The sequence below is a fragment of the Stenella coeruleoalba genome (genome assembly GCF_951394435.1).
Source record: "Stenella coeruleoalba genome assembly, chromosome: 3".
NCBI classification, from domain to species: Eukaryota; Metazoa; Chordata; class Mammalia; order Artiodactyla; family Delphinidae; genus Stenella; species Stenella coeruleoalba.
Window position 1 is genome coordinate 130,182,589 of NC_137148.1, and position 16,404 is coordinate 130,198,992.

A 16,404-nucleotide genomic window follows, 5' to 3' on the forward strand; every position below is an offset into this window, starting at 1 on the left:
CTTTTCACTTAGCACGCACATATGGAGATTGTTCCATATAGTACCTTTAAGAGCTACAATGTTCTTTTTAAGGCTGAGTGCTGTCCTGTTGTCCAGATGTGTCATCCTTTATTGGGCCAATAAAGGACCATATCTTAGTCATCTTTCCCTGACTAACTCCTTGCACAGCACAAAGCTCAGTAAACATTCAATGTTTGTTACAAATTTTATTTTGTACAACTTGTTCCTGTTTTTCATCATCTCTCCTTTTAGAGGTACCAATATTTTTTTCAATATTCCAGATATTTGCATAATGTATATGTTCCTGGCCACCCAAGTCTGCCTCGTGCCCTGATCAAACCTTTGCTACCTCACCTCCAAGGCCTGCCTTAATCTAGCTCCTCTCATATAACATTATTCCTCACTACTTCCTATTTTCCTATGCTCTAAGCATCACTGTCATGTGCAAATATTTATTGATTGCTACGTACAGAAAAATTTTTTCTATTTTCTGTCATGCCTACCTCCAAGTAATTGCTTATACTAATCCTCCCACCCAGAATTTCCTTCCTTATCTTGACCACTACTCTGCCTCTGGTTCTTTTTTTTTTATATATAAATTTATTTATTTTATTTTTCGCTGTGTTGGGTCTTCGTTGCTACACGTGGGCTTTCTCTAGTTGCGGTGAGCGGGGGCTACTCTTCGCTGTGGTGCACAGGCTTCTCATCGCGGTGGCTTCTCTTGTTGTGGAGCACAGGCCCTAGGCGTGCGGGCTTCAGTAGTTGTGGCACGTGAGCTCAATAGTTGTGGCTCCTAGGCTCTAGAGCGCAGGCTCAGTATTTGTGGCGCACGGACTTAATTGCTCTGTGGCATGTGGGATCTTCCCGGATCAGGGCTCAAACCCATGTACCCTGCATTGGCAGGCGGATTCTTAACCACTGCACCACGAGGGAAATCACTTGTTCTTTTCTTTCTGAACTTTCTTAGCTTATGTGTTCAACACTCCCTAGAGTAGCAGGTAATTTTTTCTGTAATCAGGTCAAATAGAAGCTTTATGTATCTTCATGGCTCTAATAACTCTCACACATAGTAGGTTCTCAGTAGAGCTGCACAAACGAGAATATCTCTCTGGTCCTCTGGGTTTTCTCTCCATTCTAATTTTGAGGACTTGCTTAGCTTTCCTGTTATTTCAAGGTTGTGTAAGATGGCCCCTCCCTTAGCTGATCTCCTTTAAAGGAGGAGAGGCCCTGAGATCCTGGAAGAAGGTAGATCTGGGTTCAAACTGAGCACTGCCACTGACCAGCTTTGTGACCTCGGCCTCTCTGAGTCTCAGTTTCTTCATCTGTCAAATGAGCCAGTTGGATTAGAGGATCTCTGAGGCCCATTCTATTTCTAATGGAGTTGAGACTTATAACTGTGTTTACCAATTTTTCTGGAATATATCCCTTATCCCACAAACAAACACATCTGGTTAGAAACTTCAGAGATATTCTGAAGCCTTTGGATCCCATTGCTCCTAGAAAATGACAGAATGTTACAGAAGTTCAAAACAAGATTCTCAACACTGGTCACATTAAGAAAAAAAAGAAAACCTCACAGGGGATTTTGAGATCTGGCTGTAACACCAGAGATGGGTTTGTTACATTCACGAACAGGGAGAGGAAGGGACAGCTAGAGAAGAGAGCTTTAGAAGTGACCAGAGAGTCCCAAAGTAAAAGTTTTACTCTTAGCTATATTGATGTGCTCTCTTTCCATTGGCTTGTATTTCTGTTTGCCTTGCTCTGTAGAGACAGAGGTCAACTTTCTTCTTTATAAAGTACTGAATATTCAGTTAGCAGCTTTGATGAGTTTCACAGTAACAAAAATCGAAAGTAGTGGCAAGTAACTCTTAGACCCACCTAGTAAAATTACCTAAGTTGTCATCAAATATTTCCATAGGCGACGTATTTATCATGCCTGGGGGAAGCTAGCTTTCTTTTCTTTTCTTATCAAATTTACTGTAATTCAAATAAAAAAAATTAAGATGTCTCTGCCTTTACTCCATTCTCTGACCCTGAGAGTCAAGGTCATCTTTTATTTATGTTTTCCTCAGTTTTTTAAAACCTGTACTCTCCCAGCTGAGATGATGTTTAAGCCTTACTTTCTATAGTTTGTAGTTCACAAGCAATATTTTTTTTTCGAATGTGATGTATTAATGAATATATTCTACTCCAACTACCCTCTTATTTGTTTGGGGCCTCCCTCCCATCAGGAATCAGTGATTTACACAATTGTTCTAATTTTGCAATAAGAGCAGCATAAAATCCATTGTTTGCAACAGACACTCCAAGGTCTCTGGAAACACAAGCCATCATTGTGTTTGTGTTACCCTTGTCTTCAGTGACCTGAGAAATGAACCATCAGTTCTGGGTGAGGGTGCATTAGGGGGAAGGATATGGGGTACGTTTCCTGCTTGATTGTTTCGGTGCACACCAGGCCCAGTGCTGCAGGAAAAAACAGGCTGCTCTTCATGCGACTAGCTGCTGATAGGCCTACGCTCTCCTGAATGTAATTTCAGAGTGGATTACAGAATATTAGAAACTCACAGGACAGGGGGAAGAGAGCGGCTTACCTGCTTTCTCCATCACAGTATTGCTGAACAGAATGACAAGGGTGCTAAGTCTGCAGCAGAGCTAACAAACACTGAATATCTCGGGGATAACAAACTGAGACAGGCCAGAAACAATTATCTATTGAATACACTTATGTATCTTCTACAGTGTGGGGTGGTTTTTCCATTTATTAACGCAAACATCCGCTGATATAGTCATATCCGTATGTTGCAGATAAGGAGACAGACACTCATGTGAAGGGGAGAAGGGGAGGAGTGTTCAGAAAGTGCATTTGATGGCAGTGGAGGGTGGGGTGGGGGTGGTTCATGTCCCTGGAGACTAGCTTTTGGGAATCCAGGTTGGAATTTGCCGCTGAAGACTTGCCCTGCCTCCAGTCTCGGAAACGGAGGTAGGATTTTGCAGAGCCTCTTTAGGGGGAAATGGTTAAAAGTAGGAAGGTGCAGGGACTTGGGGGTGAATTTGCTATCCACTTAACAGCCCCTTTCGAGGGAAGGCATCAAGGAGTATGACCACAGCCATGCTCTGGGGAGTCCGCACCTTCTCTTAGGGACAGGGTGGAGGTCTTGCGCGACTGACTAGGAGGGCGGCCCGGAACTGATAGCTGTGTGCGGGAGGTCAGTGCTTTGTCTTCTCTCCCACCACTGGAGAACAAACGCTGCTAAGGACAGGCGTTGGCGAAGAGCTCTCTTTCCAAACAGGATTCACAGAGAATAGGAGGGCGGGTGGGAGCTTTGAAGGAACCTCCTAATATAGGCCTGGACCCCACTGGTCTCTCAATGAAGATCTGGCGAGCTCGCTTAGCGTCCGCCGGGTCTCGGACCTTCTCGGGAAGCGGGAGGGCGCCAGCGCTCCTCCTGCGTCTCCCCAACCCAGGCTGCATCTTTTTTGTAACTCGAGCTGACCCTAGCGGGCCGGTTGCTATGGTAACGCTGCTCGCTCAGCTCCCCGAGGCTCGGAGGGGGGAGGCGGGCCTTGGCTGACGTCACCCAGACTCGGTTTCGGGGTGCTGCCCCACCCCCAACCCAGTGTTTGCCAGAAAGGAAGCCGTATGGTAGAGGTTTTGTAAGTGAAGGTCCAGGGGGCCGCATTAGTACAGAAGGAAGCGGTCAGGATCTCCCCTAGCGAACCTCCTCCCAACTCAGCTTCCGCCGATTTTAATGGCCCTTCAAAGAAGGTAGACGGGGAGGTTGCAATTTGGAGGATTTGGTCAGACGGACCACGCCCTCTCCTCGGGCTCAGATAGGCCACGCCCACCACGGGGGGGGCTAGTTCTAGACCACGCCCCCTGTGAGCGCACAGAAGTAGAACCGAAATGGAGTAGTGATCCTGGTGAATTGAACCAGCGAAACTAACCCAGCGAAGGCCGTAGGGGGCCGTATTTCACTTGCGTCGTCTGAGGTCGCCCCGCCCCGCCGTTTTCGCGGCGCCCTCTTGGTTTTGTGCCTGCGCGCCGCTCCCGCGAGCTCACAGGTTGGGCGAACACGCACGGAGTCGCCGGGGCGCGCAGAAGGGGAGGGGCAGGCAGCGTCAGGCGCGCGCCCGCCTGGAGCGACGGGAAGGGAGCAGGCGAGTCGGGAGGATCGGGTGGGTAGAGCGGTGCGGCCAGGTTGTTTGGAGGGCCGTGCGTAAGGTCGCTCTGGGCATGAGGGCGCTCATCTCACTGAGCCGCTCGGTTCCAGTAGCCGATCCGGGGCAGCGGGCGGAGAGCACCGGGTCACGCAGCTCCCGGGTAGTCTGTCCGCCAGCCCGTCTGCCCGCGCTTCGCGGGCCCTGCCGGTCAGGGTAAGCGGGCTCCCGCTTATCAGAGAGGAGCGTGAGATGAGAGAGTGTGGGAGGCCATCGGGGGCCTGCGGGAGGAAGGGGAGTGGGAGCGTGCGAGAGGGACAGGGTGTGTGAAAAGAGAAAGAGGTCCGTCGAATAGTAGTCATAATAACCACCACTACCACACGATATTAATATTCTAGTGATATGTGCCAGCACCTTATATGCTTCATTCTGTTATCCCCTACAGCAGCCCTCCGAGGTGTGCACCACCATTAGAGGACCCATTTTACAAGAAGGGAAAACTGAGGCACGAGAGAGGTTAAGTAACTTATGCAAAGCCACACAGCTCGTCCGTGTCCTGGCTTCGAACTTAGGTCTCTCTGTCCTTAAGGCATGCAATTTTAAAACCTTCGTTTTACAAAAAAAAGGAGTTAGGAGGAGGAGAGGGATGAGGGTGTTTTGAAGAGGGAGAGTGATCCTGAACAGGAAGAGAAGGATGACGAGAGACGGTGTGAGTCAGAGGACCTGACTTTGGAACCTTGCGGGCTTTTCCCTTTCTTGGTTCTTGCGTCCCCGCAACTTTTCCTTGCTATTCGGTGGCTTTATGAACCCGAGCTCTTGGCTCTGGAGGAGCCAGCTCACAGGCCTGGGCCCCATGGGTGGTTTGAAGATCTGGTTGAACTGCGGTTCGGTCGAGGGTGGTGTCTTGGGATACTGTGTTTGGCGGGGATGGAGGACTGCGGCCCCCGCGGCCGTGGATAGAAAGAACCCTCTTGCAAGCGGCTGCCATTTCTTCTGAAGTGCTGCTACTTCCTTTTCCATCTTACCCATGCGCGGCAAAGCCTTTGTCCGGTCGTCTAGAATGGGGAAGTGATGTTTATTGTTTCCTTGCACTCTTAGCCTTAAACAAAACACAATCAGAAAAACCAAAACGTGCTTTTCTCCAGCAAGGTCTGGCACTCTGGATTGCTTGCAGAGAAAGCTTTCGGTTGCCTTTATCATTTACTTGCTCTTCAGAGCTTTCCTGGGTTAGTAAGCAGCTTTGTTTTGGAGAAGTTTACACTGTAGATCATTGGGGGGCGAACTGCACAGTTTGTTCTACAGATGAGCGCAGGGCAGAGACCTCAGTAACTCCCGGGTGACCTTCTTATACGGTGTAGTACTGGGAAACAGCAGGTATCAGGGCTTGTATTTTGCTTTCATGTAGAGTAGCTCATGTGGCAGTCAAGTTTTCAAGTCAGCCTGCAAGGCAAGCAGTGCATGCAACCAAAATTATCCTTAACAATTCCTTAGGAAGGTGTGGAGTGGGAGGTGGCCATAGTGTTTCTCAGTAAATCCAGCACAGTCATTTTTCCTTCTGTTTTGAAACTTGTTACTATTTCTTTGGTTGTAACCCAGGTAGAGTAATTAGGTTTACCTTTAGGGGCCATGTTGCACAAATAAACATAAGTGAATGGCATAGAGTCATTCTGCACTGTGAGGTGCACTGTGCAGTGCTGGCTCTGAGAGGCTTAGAAGGAGGAAGACTAATAACCAAGGGGAATGGTATGTTTGTGATCCCCATTTTAGGCTCATACTGGAGCATGTGCTCACTGAGTGGAAAGTGGCAGGCAGAATTGCTAGTATTATTTTATTATTATTTCTTTTTTGGCTAGCATATCCAGTAATTTATGCTAAGTTAAATGTGTGCAATGTGATTCCTTTTCATTGTTTGTGTGGCACTACATTTGGGGCTTGCAAGTTTTCCTAGGTAAGGGTTTGGTGGAAGAATATCTTAAATGTTTTGCCACTGGTCTGGTTTTGACTTCCTTGTTTGTCAAATATGTATACAATGGTTAGCTTTTAAAAATAATCCAAAAAAAATTTTAAATTATAGTTGATGTACAGTGTTATATAAGTTACAGATGTACAACATAGTGATTCACAATTTTTAAACGTTATACTCTATTTACAGTTACTATAAAATATTGGCTATATTCTCTGTGTTGCACAGTATATCCTTGTAGCTTATTTTTTACATAATGGTTTGTACCTCTTAATCCCCAACCCCTATATTGTAAAAAAGAATTTTCTTGGAAATGGAAGCCATGGACACTACCTTTTAAAATTGTCTCTGCATTTCAGTTTTCTTATCTGTAAAATGTAGAGAAAGATAGTACTGTACAAAGTTATTGAGAGTTTTCTTCACTGTTATTTTGAAGTAAACCCCACATTTCATATTGTATCACTTATAACTCTTTTTCATTATCTATAAAAGGTAAGACTCTTTTTTTAAAAAAAACCATAACCACAGTATAACACCGGAAAGAAAAAAAAAGCAAAATAAACAAAACCCTGCTTGTCTCAAAAATGTTATAATTTTTTTTTCCTATCACTTGTTTAGAGCAGGGTTTAATTTAGGTCTGTATGTTTTGATTGACTGATAGATCTCCTGAGAGTCTTTTACTTTTATTTCTTGTAATTTATTTGTTGAAGAAGCTGGGTTCTCTAGTTTCGTATAGAAGTTTCTGGATTTTGCTGATTGCATTTCTCTGGTGTCATTTAATATGTTTCTCTGTCTGTATTTTCTGTACATTGGTAGTTAAATCTAGAGGCTTGGTCAGATTCAAGTTAGATTTTTTTTTGGTCAAGACTGTTTCATAGTGGTGATGTGTTGTTTTGAGGCACATAATACCGGGTGGTCTCTTTTTGTGATGATTACAGCCCTAGTGATTATTTTAACAACTTTATTGAGATATAGTTTACATACTATAAAACTCACCCATTTTCATGTAAAACTCAGTGATTTTTAGTAAATTTACTGAGTTGTGCAATAATCATTTTAATGGAGTTTGGGAACATTTCTGGTCACCTCATGAGGTGAGATACCTCATTCCCATTTATATAACTCTCAGTCCCATCCCACCATGTAGTCTTTTCTGCCTTTATAGAGTTGCCTTTTCTGGAAATTCCGTATAAATGCCATTATGATTATTGCCCAGATCTCTTAAGTTCATTAGGGGTTACAAAACGGTGATAGTCTGTCATTCCCTATTTATTTTTATTTATACAACTTTTATAAAGAGAAACTTTCCTTCAACTATTTGGTTACTTGGGGTTACAGTTTATATAGGAAAGACAAGATACATATTTTTAAAAATAAGTCCATTCATTAGCATTCTCCAATGGTGGCCAAGTAAATTTATTTTCTTAGTTCATTATGAACTCCTGGATTTAAATCTGTATCTGAAAAGTGATGCATCGTAGTAATTATCCATAATGATGTTCATATCATATTTTATTTGACGAGAGGGAGCCTCTTCATATTGTTTCCTGAGTTCTTCTGATAAAACCTTAAGAGCTTCTTAGCTGGGGAGCCTTGTTCTAAGGGTTGAATGTAAATATCTAATTGCCCTCTTTTTAAGTCTGCTCTTTGCTGCTTGGAGGCCAGAGACATTTTTGCTTGAGTCCCTTTAGTTGCTTTTGCTTTTATGGAGATGTTTCAATTAGTGATACCCACTTCCCCTAAAGTAGTTTATGGTTGTGTTTAAAGTGACACCAAAAAGGGAGTGCATTGTTTCAGTTAGGGAAATAAGGAAGCGAAGTGGTACTGATTTAACATTAATGGGCATAGAAATGGTTTTATGCCCTTTTGCAGGGGAAAACCTTAAGCATGGTTTAGAATCTAAAGTTCTGAGCCCCAACATTTTCTTTTTTGTCTTTTTGGCCTTGCTGCGTGTCTTGTGGGATCTTAGTTCCTCGACCAGGGATTGAACCTGTGGCCCCCTGCAGTGAGAGAGCTGAGTTCTAACCACTGGGCAGCCAGGGAATTCCCCCAACATTTTCTTAATTATGGTCAGATAGGGGAATTTACTACACACTCAGTCTGAACTTCTGCCATTTTCTGATGTTCTTGATTTCTTCATCTGCATGCCTTTCATTCATGCCCATTGTGTATAGAACAAAAATGAGAAGAAATGGATTCTGCCTTTAAGAAGTGTTCACCCATATTTGTTAGGAAGCTACCACAGTCTACTTAAGTTTCAGAGTAATTACAGTAAGTCTACTATAATTTCAGAGAAGCATCTGTAAAAACGTAGAGTAACTTGAATAAATGAAATCTTCAAGGGTTGGTGACAAACCAATGGATTGTTTTTTCAGAAGTGTCTCAGAGAAATGATGCCACTTGAGAATGGCAATTTTGTTTTGATCCAGATTCTTACTGTTGTATCTGCTTATCTTGAAAGTAGAAAGCAAAGGTTCGTTTTACTCTTTCTAGGAATTGTTCCTTAAATATATGCGCTGGAGCCCACTCTTACATTGTGTTGAGGATCTGTGCGTGGGCTTGCGTTTTAAGGAAATCCACTTATGATAAGCTCCGTTTTGTCTTTTTATAACTAAGCGTATCATTGCTATAATAACAGCATTACTCTGAGGCTGAATCATGTTGAGTTTTATCGTGTAGAATACTGTTGCCTCCCCAGTTTCCTCCCAGAATATACACTGTAAATCATTCTGCTTCTGGTTGAATTATCTATACCTGCTGTCTTCTCTATTTTTATTGTTGAATTGATACTTAGTTTCTTTATAATATTGTATGTTGAAAAGTAGACATTAATAAATTCTGATTTTCATTGTGGTTGTTCAACTTGGGATTGGTTTTTACAACTTACATCTCTCACTTCATGATCTATTTGCCTCTAGTTGTATTTGACTTTTGGATTGTCGGGAAAAAGAATTTCCTTTTTTGGGGGAGTGGAGGGGCAAGTCCCACGTCCGTATTCATCGTATGGTGTTAGGACTTCAGTGTGAGAGTTCAGGTCCACATTCTTTCAGGCTTTTGGAGATCCCAGTACATTTAAACTGGCTAAAGTGATTCCTTTAGAAATGTTTCCATGATTTGGTCCCTGTGCAAAGTGATGTGAAAGTCATGGTAAGGGCATATTTGTGTCAACAGGGGACTATTTTAGTCTTTAGGTAGTCTGGAGAGGGCTCAAAAACTGGTTTAGGGCAATGGTTTCATTTCTGTGCTAAAGGGTAGCTTGGGCAAAAGTTTCTTCATGTTTCTTAAGTAATTTTATTTTCTTCAGGTTAAAGAACTGAGGGAGAGAGAGTGAGTGTGTGTGTGTGTGTGTGTGTTTGTGTCTGTTTTGACAAAGGCAGGTTCCCTCATCATATAAAATGGAGAATAAATATAGTCCTAATGTTTTAGCTTAAGCTGATGAAGTGATGGTAAAATAGTTTTGATATCTTTGTTAATGTCTTAATGCCAGTATGTAAATTAATGTGATTTCAAAATGTGTTTTTGAATGTAGATCAGATCAACCATTGACATAGTCCCCTCTAACATAGTCAGCTGAAAGCGACTTCAAGTTTCTTCAGGATGCCTGCGGCACTTGTGGAGAACAGCCAGGTCATCTGTGAAGTCTGGGCCAGCAATCTAGAAGAAGAGATGAGGAAGATCCGAGAAATCGTGCTCAGTTACAGTTATATTGCCATGGTAAAGAGCTCTACTCTGTTTGACTCACCTTCTGGTATGGACTTAGGGAATATTTAATGGGAGATTTTTGAAAGAAATGATTATACTAAAGCCATGGTAAATTAAACATGATGGAAGGTTATATTGCTTTTATGAAACATCAAGGTAGCCTGTGTGTCTGAAAAGGATGTAACCTCTAGTATCTAGTGTTTATGATGTTACTTTTGTCTGCAAGTCTTGAAGCAGAAGTTGTCTCAGTGCATAGGGCACATCTGCTCCACAGGTATGGTGAATTTGACTGGCAGCGTTAAAGCAGTTTTTAAAAAGTAGTTGCCAACATTTAAAAATCAAGAGACCTTACTTAAACTCCAGATTTCTGGTGTCTCTGGAAGAAATGGACAGATCTGGCATTATAGGGTCTACATTCCTGCCTGACACTGAGTGGCTGGAGGGAGGCACGTATCATAGTGATATCAAGAGCCTCTTTTAGGGGTGGCATGTACCCTTTAGTTTGCTCCAGTCCCCATTACTTATAACCATTTTAATACCCTGCACACTTTACTCTGTTACGTTAGCTGCCTGGAGTTTGCAACTCCTGCTGTGGAGGGTGTAGAATTATGTCTTTAGCCTGGTATTCAGAACTCTCTTTGATCTTGTTCCAGGCTTTTTACTCTAAGCCAAACGTGGCTATTACTTTTGTTGAATGGCTGTTTCACTTTCCTGTATTTGCATTTTTATTTATATAGTGTTTTGTTCTCAACCTAGACTGTTCCTAATTAACTGTATATGAACCTGGAATGTTCTCTTTTTTTTGGCGGGGTGGGGGGCGTGCTGCGTGGCTTGTGGGATCTTAGTTCCCCAACCAGGGATCGAACCATTGGACCGCCAGGGAATTCCCGAACCTAGAATGTTCTTAATAGACCTAGAGTTAGTCAACTACTTCTATTCACATCCTGCTTAGGATCTCCAAGTTGTTGTGTAAAGCTTCATGTTTGTAGTGCTCCTTCTGTATACATCAATGAAATCAGTATTTTAAGGTGAATTTTTGTGCCTGAGCTTGGGGCTTCTCACGTAACTTTTATAAATTGAGGTAAAATTTTTATTTATGAATGGTCAAGTCAGCATTCAGTGTTTTTTGTTTTTTTTTTCCCAGCATTCAGTGTTTTGTGAAACCTTACAATGACAGATTTTTTCCTTTTCTAGGACACAGAATTTCCAGGTGTTGTGGTGCGACCCATTGGTGAATTTCGTAGTTCCATAGATTACCAGTATCAGCTTTTACGGTGCAATGTTGACCTTTTAAAAATTATCCAGCTGGGCCTTACATTCACGAATGAGAAGGGAGAATATCCTTCTGGAATCAACACTTGGCAGTTCAACTTCAAATTCAACCTTACGTAAGTGTCTGAGACACTTCTCAATGTTATTCTTAGATTTGCTACATTTGTACAGACTGATTTCTAACTGATTTATTAATTTTAAGTTTTGTTTTCACCAAACTCAAGTAGGGGGTTGGAGAGAGTAGTCAAGCAGAAGGTGGAGTAAAGAATCTCAAAAAGTAAAGTCCCTCTTAAAGAACTCTTACAAGTCGACAATAAAAAGACAGCCTAATTAAAAATGGGCACAAGGGGGCTTCCCTGGTGGTGCAGTGGTTGAAAGTCCGCCTGCCGATGCAGGGGACGCGGGTTCGTGACCTGGTTCAGGAAGATCCCACATGCCGCGGAGCGGCTGGGCCCGTGAGCCATGGCCGCTGAGCCTGCACGTCCGGAGCCTGTGCTCCGCAACGGGAGAGGCCACAACAGTGAGAGGCCTACGTACTGCAAAAAAAAAAAAAATGGGCACAAGGACTTCCCTGGTGGCACAGTGGTTAAGAATCTGCCTGCCAATGCAGGGAACACGGGCTTCAGCCCTGGTCCGGGAAGATTTCCTGTGCCATGGAGCAACTAAGCCCGTGCGCCACAACTACTGAGCCTGTGCCCTAGAGCCTGCGAGCCACAGCTACTGAGCCTGCAAGCCACAACTACTGAAGCTCGCCTGCCTAGAGCCTGTGCTCCGCAACGAGAAGCCACTGCAGTGAGAAGCCTGCACACTGCTACGAAGAGTAGCCCCTGCTCGCCGCAAACAGAGAAAAGCCCGTGCGTAGCAACGAAGACCCAACACAGCCATAAATAAATAAATAAATAAATAAAATGGGCACAAGATCTGAATAGACATTTCTCCAAAGAAGATTTAGAAATGGCTAGTAAGCTTATGAAAAGATGGTCACCACCATTAGTCATTAGGGAAATGCAAACCAAAACCATGAGATACTACTTCATACCCACTAGGTGGCTGTGATCAAAAAGACATAATAACAAATGTTGGTGAGGGTGTGGAGAAATTAGAACTCTCATACATTGCTATTGGGAATATAAAATGATGCAACCTCTTTGGAAAACAGGCAGTTTCTCAAAAGGTTAAAAATAGAGTTACCGTATGACCCAGCAATTTCCACCCAAGAGAAATGAAGACATACACCCGTGTAAAAACTTGTATGTGAGTGTTCATAGCAGCATTATTCATAAAGGCCCCAAATTGGAAACTGTCCAAATGTCTGTGATCTGAGGAATGGCTCTATGTGGTATATCCCTGCCATGGAATGTTACTGCACAGTACAGAGAGATAAAGTACTGACATATGCTATACATGGATGAGTTTTGAAAACATTATGCTAAGGGAAAGAAGCCAGACACAAAAGATCACATTCTTAACCACTGCACCACCAGGGAAGTCCTGCTTTTCATTAAATAATGAGAAAATATGGATCTTTCATAATTAAGATACTTATTTTGTGGGGCAAAAATCCCATTTTTCTTTCTGTCACAAGTAAGATTACTTTGTGTGTTTGCTAGAATACTGGAAGGAATGAATTGATTTATTCTTAAATTATGAAAGTATTTCAAGAATACTTACTCTAGGGACTTCCCTGGTGGCACAGAGGTTGAGAATCCAGCTTGCCAACGCAGGGGACATGGGTTTGAGCCCTGGTGCAGGAAGATCCCACATGCTGCGGAGCAACTAAGCCCGTGCGCCACAACTACTGAGCCTGTGCTCTAGAGCCTGCGAGCCACAACTGCAGAGCCCGCCTGCTGCAACTACTGAAGCCCCCGTGCCTAGAACCCGTGCTCCACAACGAGAAGCCACTGCAGTAAGAAGCCCACGCACCACGACGAAGAGTATCCCCCATTCGCCACAACTAGAGAAAGCCTGCATGCAGCAGTGAAGACCCAACATAGCCAAAAATAAATAAATAAAATATTAAAAAATTAATTAAAAAAAAAAGAATACTTATTCTATAATTTATAAGGTGATGGTAATATTGTTGCCCACTACTTCTGTTACCTTACCAGCAGCTAAGAAGTAAACACCTTCTCTTTTTAGAGAGGACATGTACTCCCAGGATTCCATAGATCTCCTTGCTAACTCAGGACTGCAGTTTCAGAAGCATGAAGAGGAAGGGATTGACACTTTGCACTTTGCAGAGCTGCTTATGACATCAGGGGTGGTTCTCTGTGACAATGTCAAATGGCTTTCATTTCACAGGTCAGTCTCAAGAGAGTGTTTCTCTCTTCCTTTGGAAGCAAGAATTGAATTCTTATGTTATTTTTGCAGTCCTCTTGGCGCTCTTTTGTTGCTCACTAGCAGTTATAAAGTTGAAATGGTAACAGTTGCTCACATGTCAGTTTTTTAGAAAACACTTTGGAGCGCATACTGGTTTCTTTCACACCGTACTAGGCTGTATCATGTGGCTGCAGTGGGCATATGTCGAGTGGAAAGATGGAGGGTGGGAAGGATGGAAGTACTTGGTCATCTTTTTCTTGTCATTTAAATGGCTGGCCTGGAGTTTCCCGGTACTCAAAAGCCAAATTTCCCTTAGGAGAAGTTATTTTACCTTTCAATACCTTTTCTTTTCTTTTGGTCGCCCCGCCTGGCTTGTGGGATCTCAGTCCCCAAACAGGGATTCAGCGTGGGCCACAGCAGTGAAAGTGCCAAATCCTAACCACTAGCCCACCAGGGGACTCCATACCTTTCAGTACTTTTGAATTTTTGATGAATAAAACCCACATTTATAAACCCTTGGGTTCTCTTATATATCTCCCATATTAATCTGTTATGTGGTCATTTAGTGGAAAGTGCAGAGGACAGGATAAACTACTTTGGAAAACTGAAAGTTCCTAACATGAGGTAGCATCGTAAGTTCTGAGAAATAAAGCAGTTGAATGCTGGGGCCTGTTAACTCCTGCTCTTTCACCTTACTGCCTCATTCTCTCCTCGTAGTGGCTATGATTTTGGCTACATGGTTAAGTTACTTACGGATTCTCGTTTGCCAGAAGAGGAACATGAATTCTTTCACATTCTGAACCTTTTCTTCCCATCCATTTATGATGTGAAATACCTGATGAAAAGTTGCAAAAATCTTAAGGTACACAATATTTTTCTTAATAGTAGTAACGACAACAAGACAAAAACGCAGACTTGTCATTTTGCTTTATTGCAGTTTGTTCAGCATGTGTCCTTGAGTACCTGCTAGGTGCCAGCATGGTGCTAGACAGGGTATATGTAGAGTTGATTGGCAGAGGGATTTGTGTGGTAACTGTCTTTAACCTGGGCATGAAGGGAGCCTTCTGCTACTGTCACCCTAAGGCAGGCATTCTTCACTTAGGGCCCACGAACCTAGTGAAACAGTTGGAGACATGAGGTATATGTATGATTTGCTAGGAATGAGGTCTACAGTGTACCAGACTCAGAGGGGTTCTTAGCTCTAAACAATTTAAGAACTCCCTCCTCTAATAAATTGTTGGTATAAGAGGTTTGCCATCTAGAATTGGATTGGCATTTACTATTTCCCCAACCTTGTTTTACAGCAGTGAGGACTTTCAGGGGCGGAGGTCTGACAAAACTAACGATACAGAAAAGAATGAAAGGAGTGAAAAGTGGAATATAACACAGTGTATCATTTGGAGGGCTAAAAAGGGGATACTGCTGGGGAAGACCTGTTAAGTAAATGGCCTGTTCCTACTTCCTGTCACCACAAGAAGTAAACTCAAGAATAGACATAGTTGACTCCAGTAGAGAAGTCGGGTCTGTAATATATTTGTTTTCCTTACATCTCCAGGGAGGTCTTCAGGAAGTTGCTGATCAGTTGGATTTGCAGAGAATTGGAAGGCAGCACCAGGCAGGCTCAGACTCACTGCTAACGGGAATGGCATTCTTCAGGATGAAAGAGGTAAGGCAAAGGTTTTTTGGGCTGAGGTTTGTTGAAAATTTATAGTTTCTCTTGGAAGTTGGTGATCACCTTGAAAGCAGTGGGTTTTTTTTTTTTTTTTGGTTGGTTTGTTATGCGTGTGTTCAGTATATTAGATGTGCTTTGGGAGGCAAAGAAGCATTCTGAAATGGAGGTCACTCAGAAGTGTACTTGGTGTTCCTAGCACCTCTCATCCTTGCAATTATTTGCTTTTCTTCTGATTTCTAAAATATGAACACATTTGTGAACCCACCCACTTATTTTATGCTAAGTTCTATTAATTATCAAATGTCCCACAGCTAACATCATATTCAGTGGTGAAAAGCTGAAAGCTTTTTCTCTAAGATCAGGAACAAGACAAGGATGCCCACGCTCTCCACTTTTATTCAACATGTTATTGGAAGTCCTAGCTGGAGCAGTTAGGCAAGAAAAAGAAATACAAGGCATCCAAATCAGAAAGGAGGAAAACTGTCACTGTTTGCAGATGACATATATAGAAAACCCTAAAGACTCCACCAAAAAACTGTTAGAGCTAATAAACGAATCCAGTAAAATTGCAGGATAAAAGGTTAATATAAAAAATATGTTGTTTCTATACACTAATAGTGAACTATCAGAAAGAGAAATTATGAAACAATCCCATTTACAATTGCATCAAAAAGAATAAAATAACCTTGGAATAAATTTTACCAAGGAGGTGAAAGACCTGTATACTGAAAACTCTAAGACATTGATGAAAGAAATTGAAGAAGACACAAATAAATGGAAAGATATTCTGGGCTCATGGATTGGAAGAATTAATATTGACAAAATGTCCATACTACCCAAAGTAGCCTACAGATTGAATGTAATCCTGATCAAAATTCCAGTGGCATTTTTCACAGGAATAGAAAAGATAATCCTCAAATTTGTATGGAACCACAAAAGACTCCAAATAGCCGAAGCACTCTTGAGGAAGAAGAACAAAGCTGGCAGCGTCATGCTCCCAATTTTGCCCTCTGAGGCACCTTTGGCAATGTCTGGAGACATTTTCGGCTGTCATAACCTGTGGGAGCTGGGTTGTGTGCTACTAGCCAGGGATGCTGCTGAACATCCTACAGTGCTACAATACACTGGACAACCTTCCTCGATGCCCCGCAGAGAGTTATCCTGCCTAGTAGTGCCCAAAAGGGTGAGATACCTTGCTGTGTATGTGCTTCCTGTCCATTTTCTCACTTGTAACAACCTATTATTATATTACCCATTTTATGGATAGGAAACCGTGGCTTAAGGAGCGTTGGAGTGATTTTTCTAAGATCACACAGTG

General features: G+C 42.7%; 1 protein-coding gene across 9 annotated transcripts in view; it reads left to right on the top strand.

The window, feature by feature from the left end:
* Positions 1-16,404, top strand: part of CNOT8 (CCR4-NOT transcription complex subunit 8) — a 55,354-nt gene that overhangs the window by 14,809 nt on the left and 24,141 nt on the right. For 4 of the 9 annotated variants that reach the window (XM_079916246.1, XM_079916248.1, XM_079916247.1 and 1 more), the window contains exons 1-6: positions 4,243-4,374; positions 9,651-9,835; positions 11,018-11,211; positions 13,235-13,396; positions 14,132-14,276; positions 14,970-15,080. In XM_079916246.1, the coding sequence (XP_079772372.1) occupies positions 9,719-9,835; positions 11,018-11,211; positions 13,235-13,396; positions 14,132-14,276; positions 14,970-15,080 (729 nt within the window). In that variant the 5' untranslated portion in view covers positions 4,243-4,374; positions 9,651-9,718. Of the gene's footprint in view, positions 1-4,242; positions 4,375-4,654; positions 4,675-9,650; positions 9,836-11,017; positions 11,212-13,234; positions 13,397-14,131; positions 14,277-14,969; positions 15,081-16,404 lie in introns of those variants that run through there. The other 5 variants (XM_079916241.1, XM_079916242.1, XM_079916243.1 and 2 more) reach the window with 3 other exon arrangements.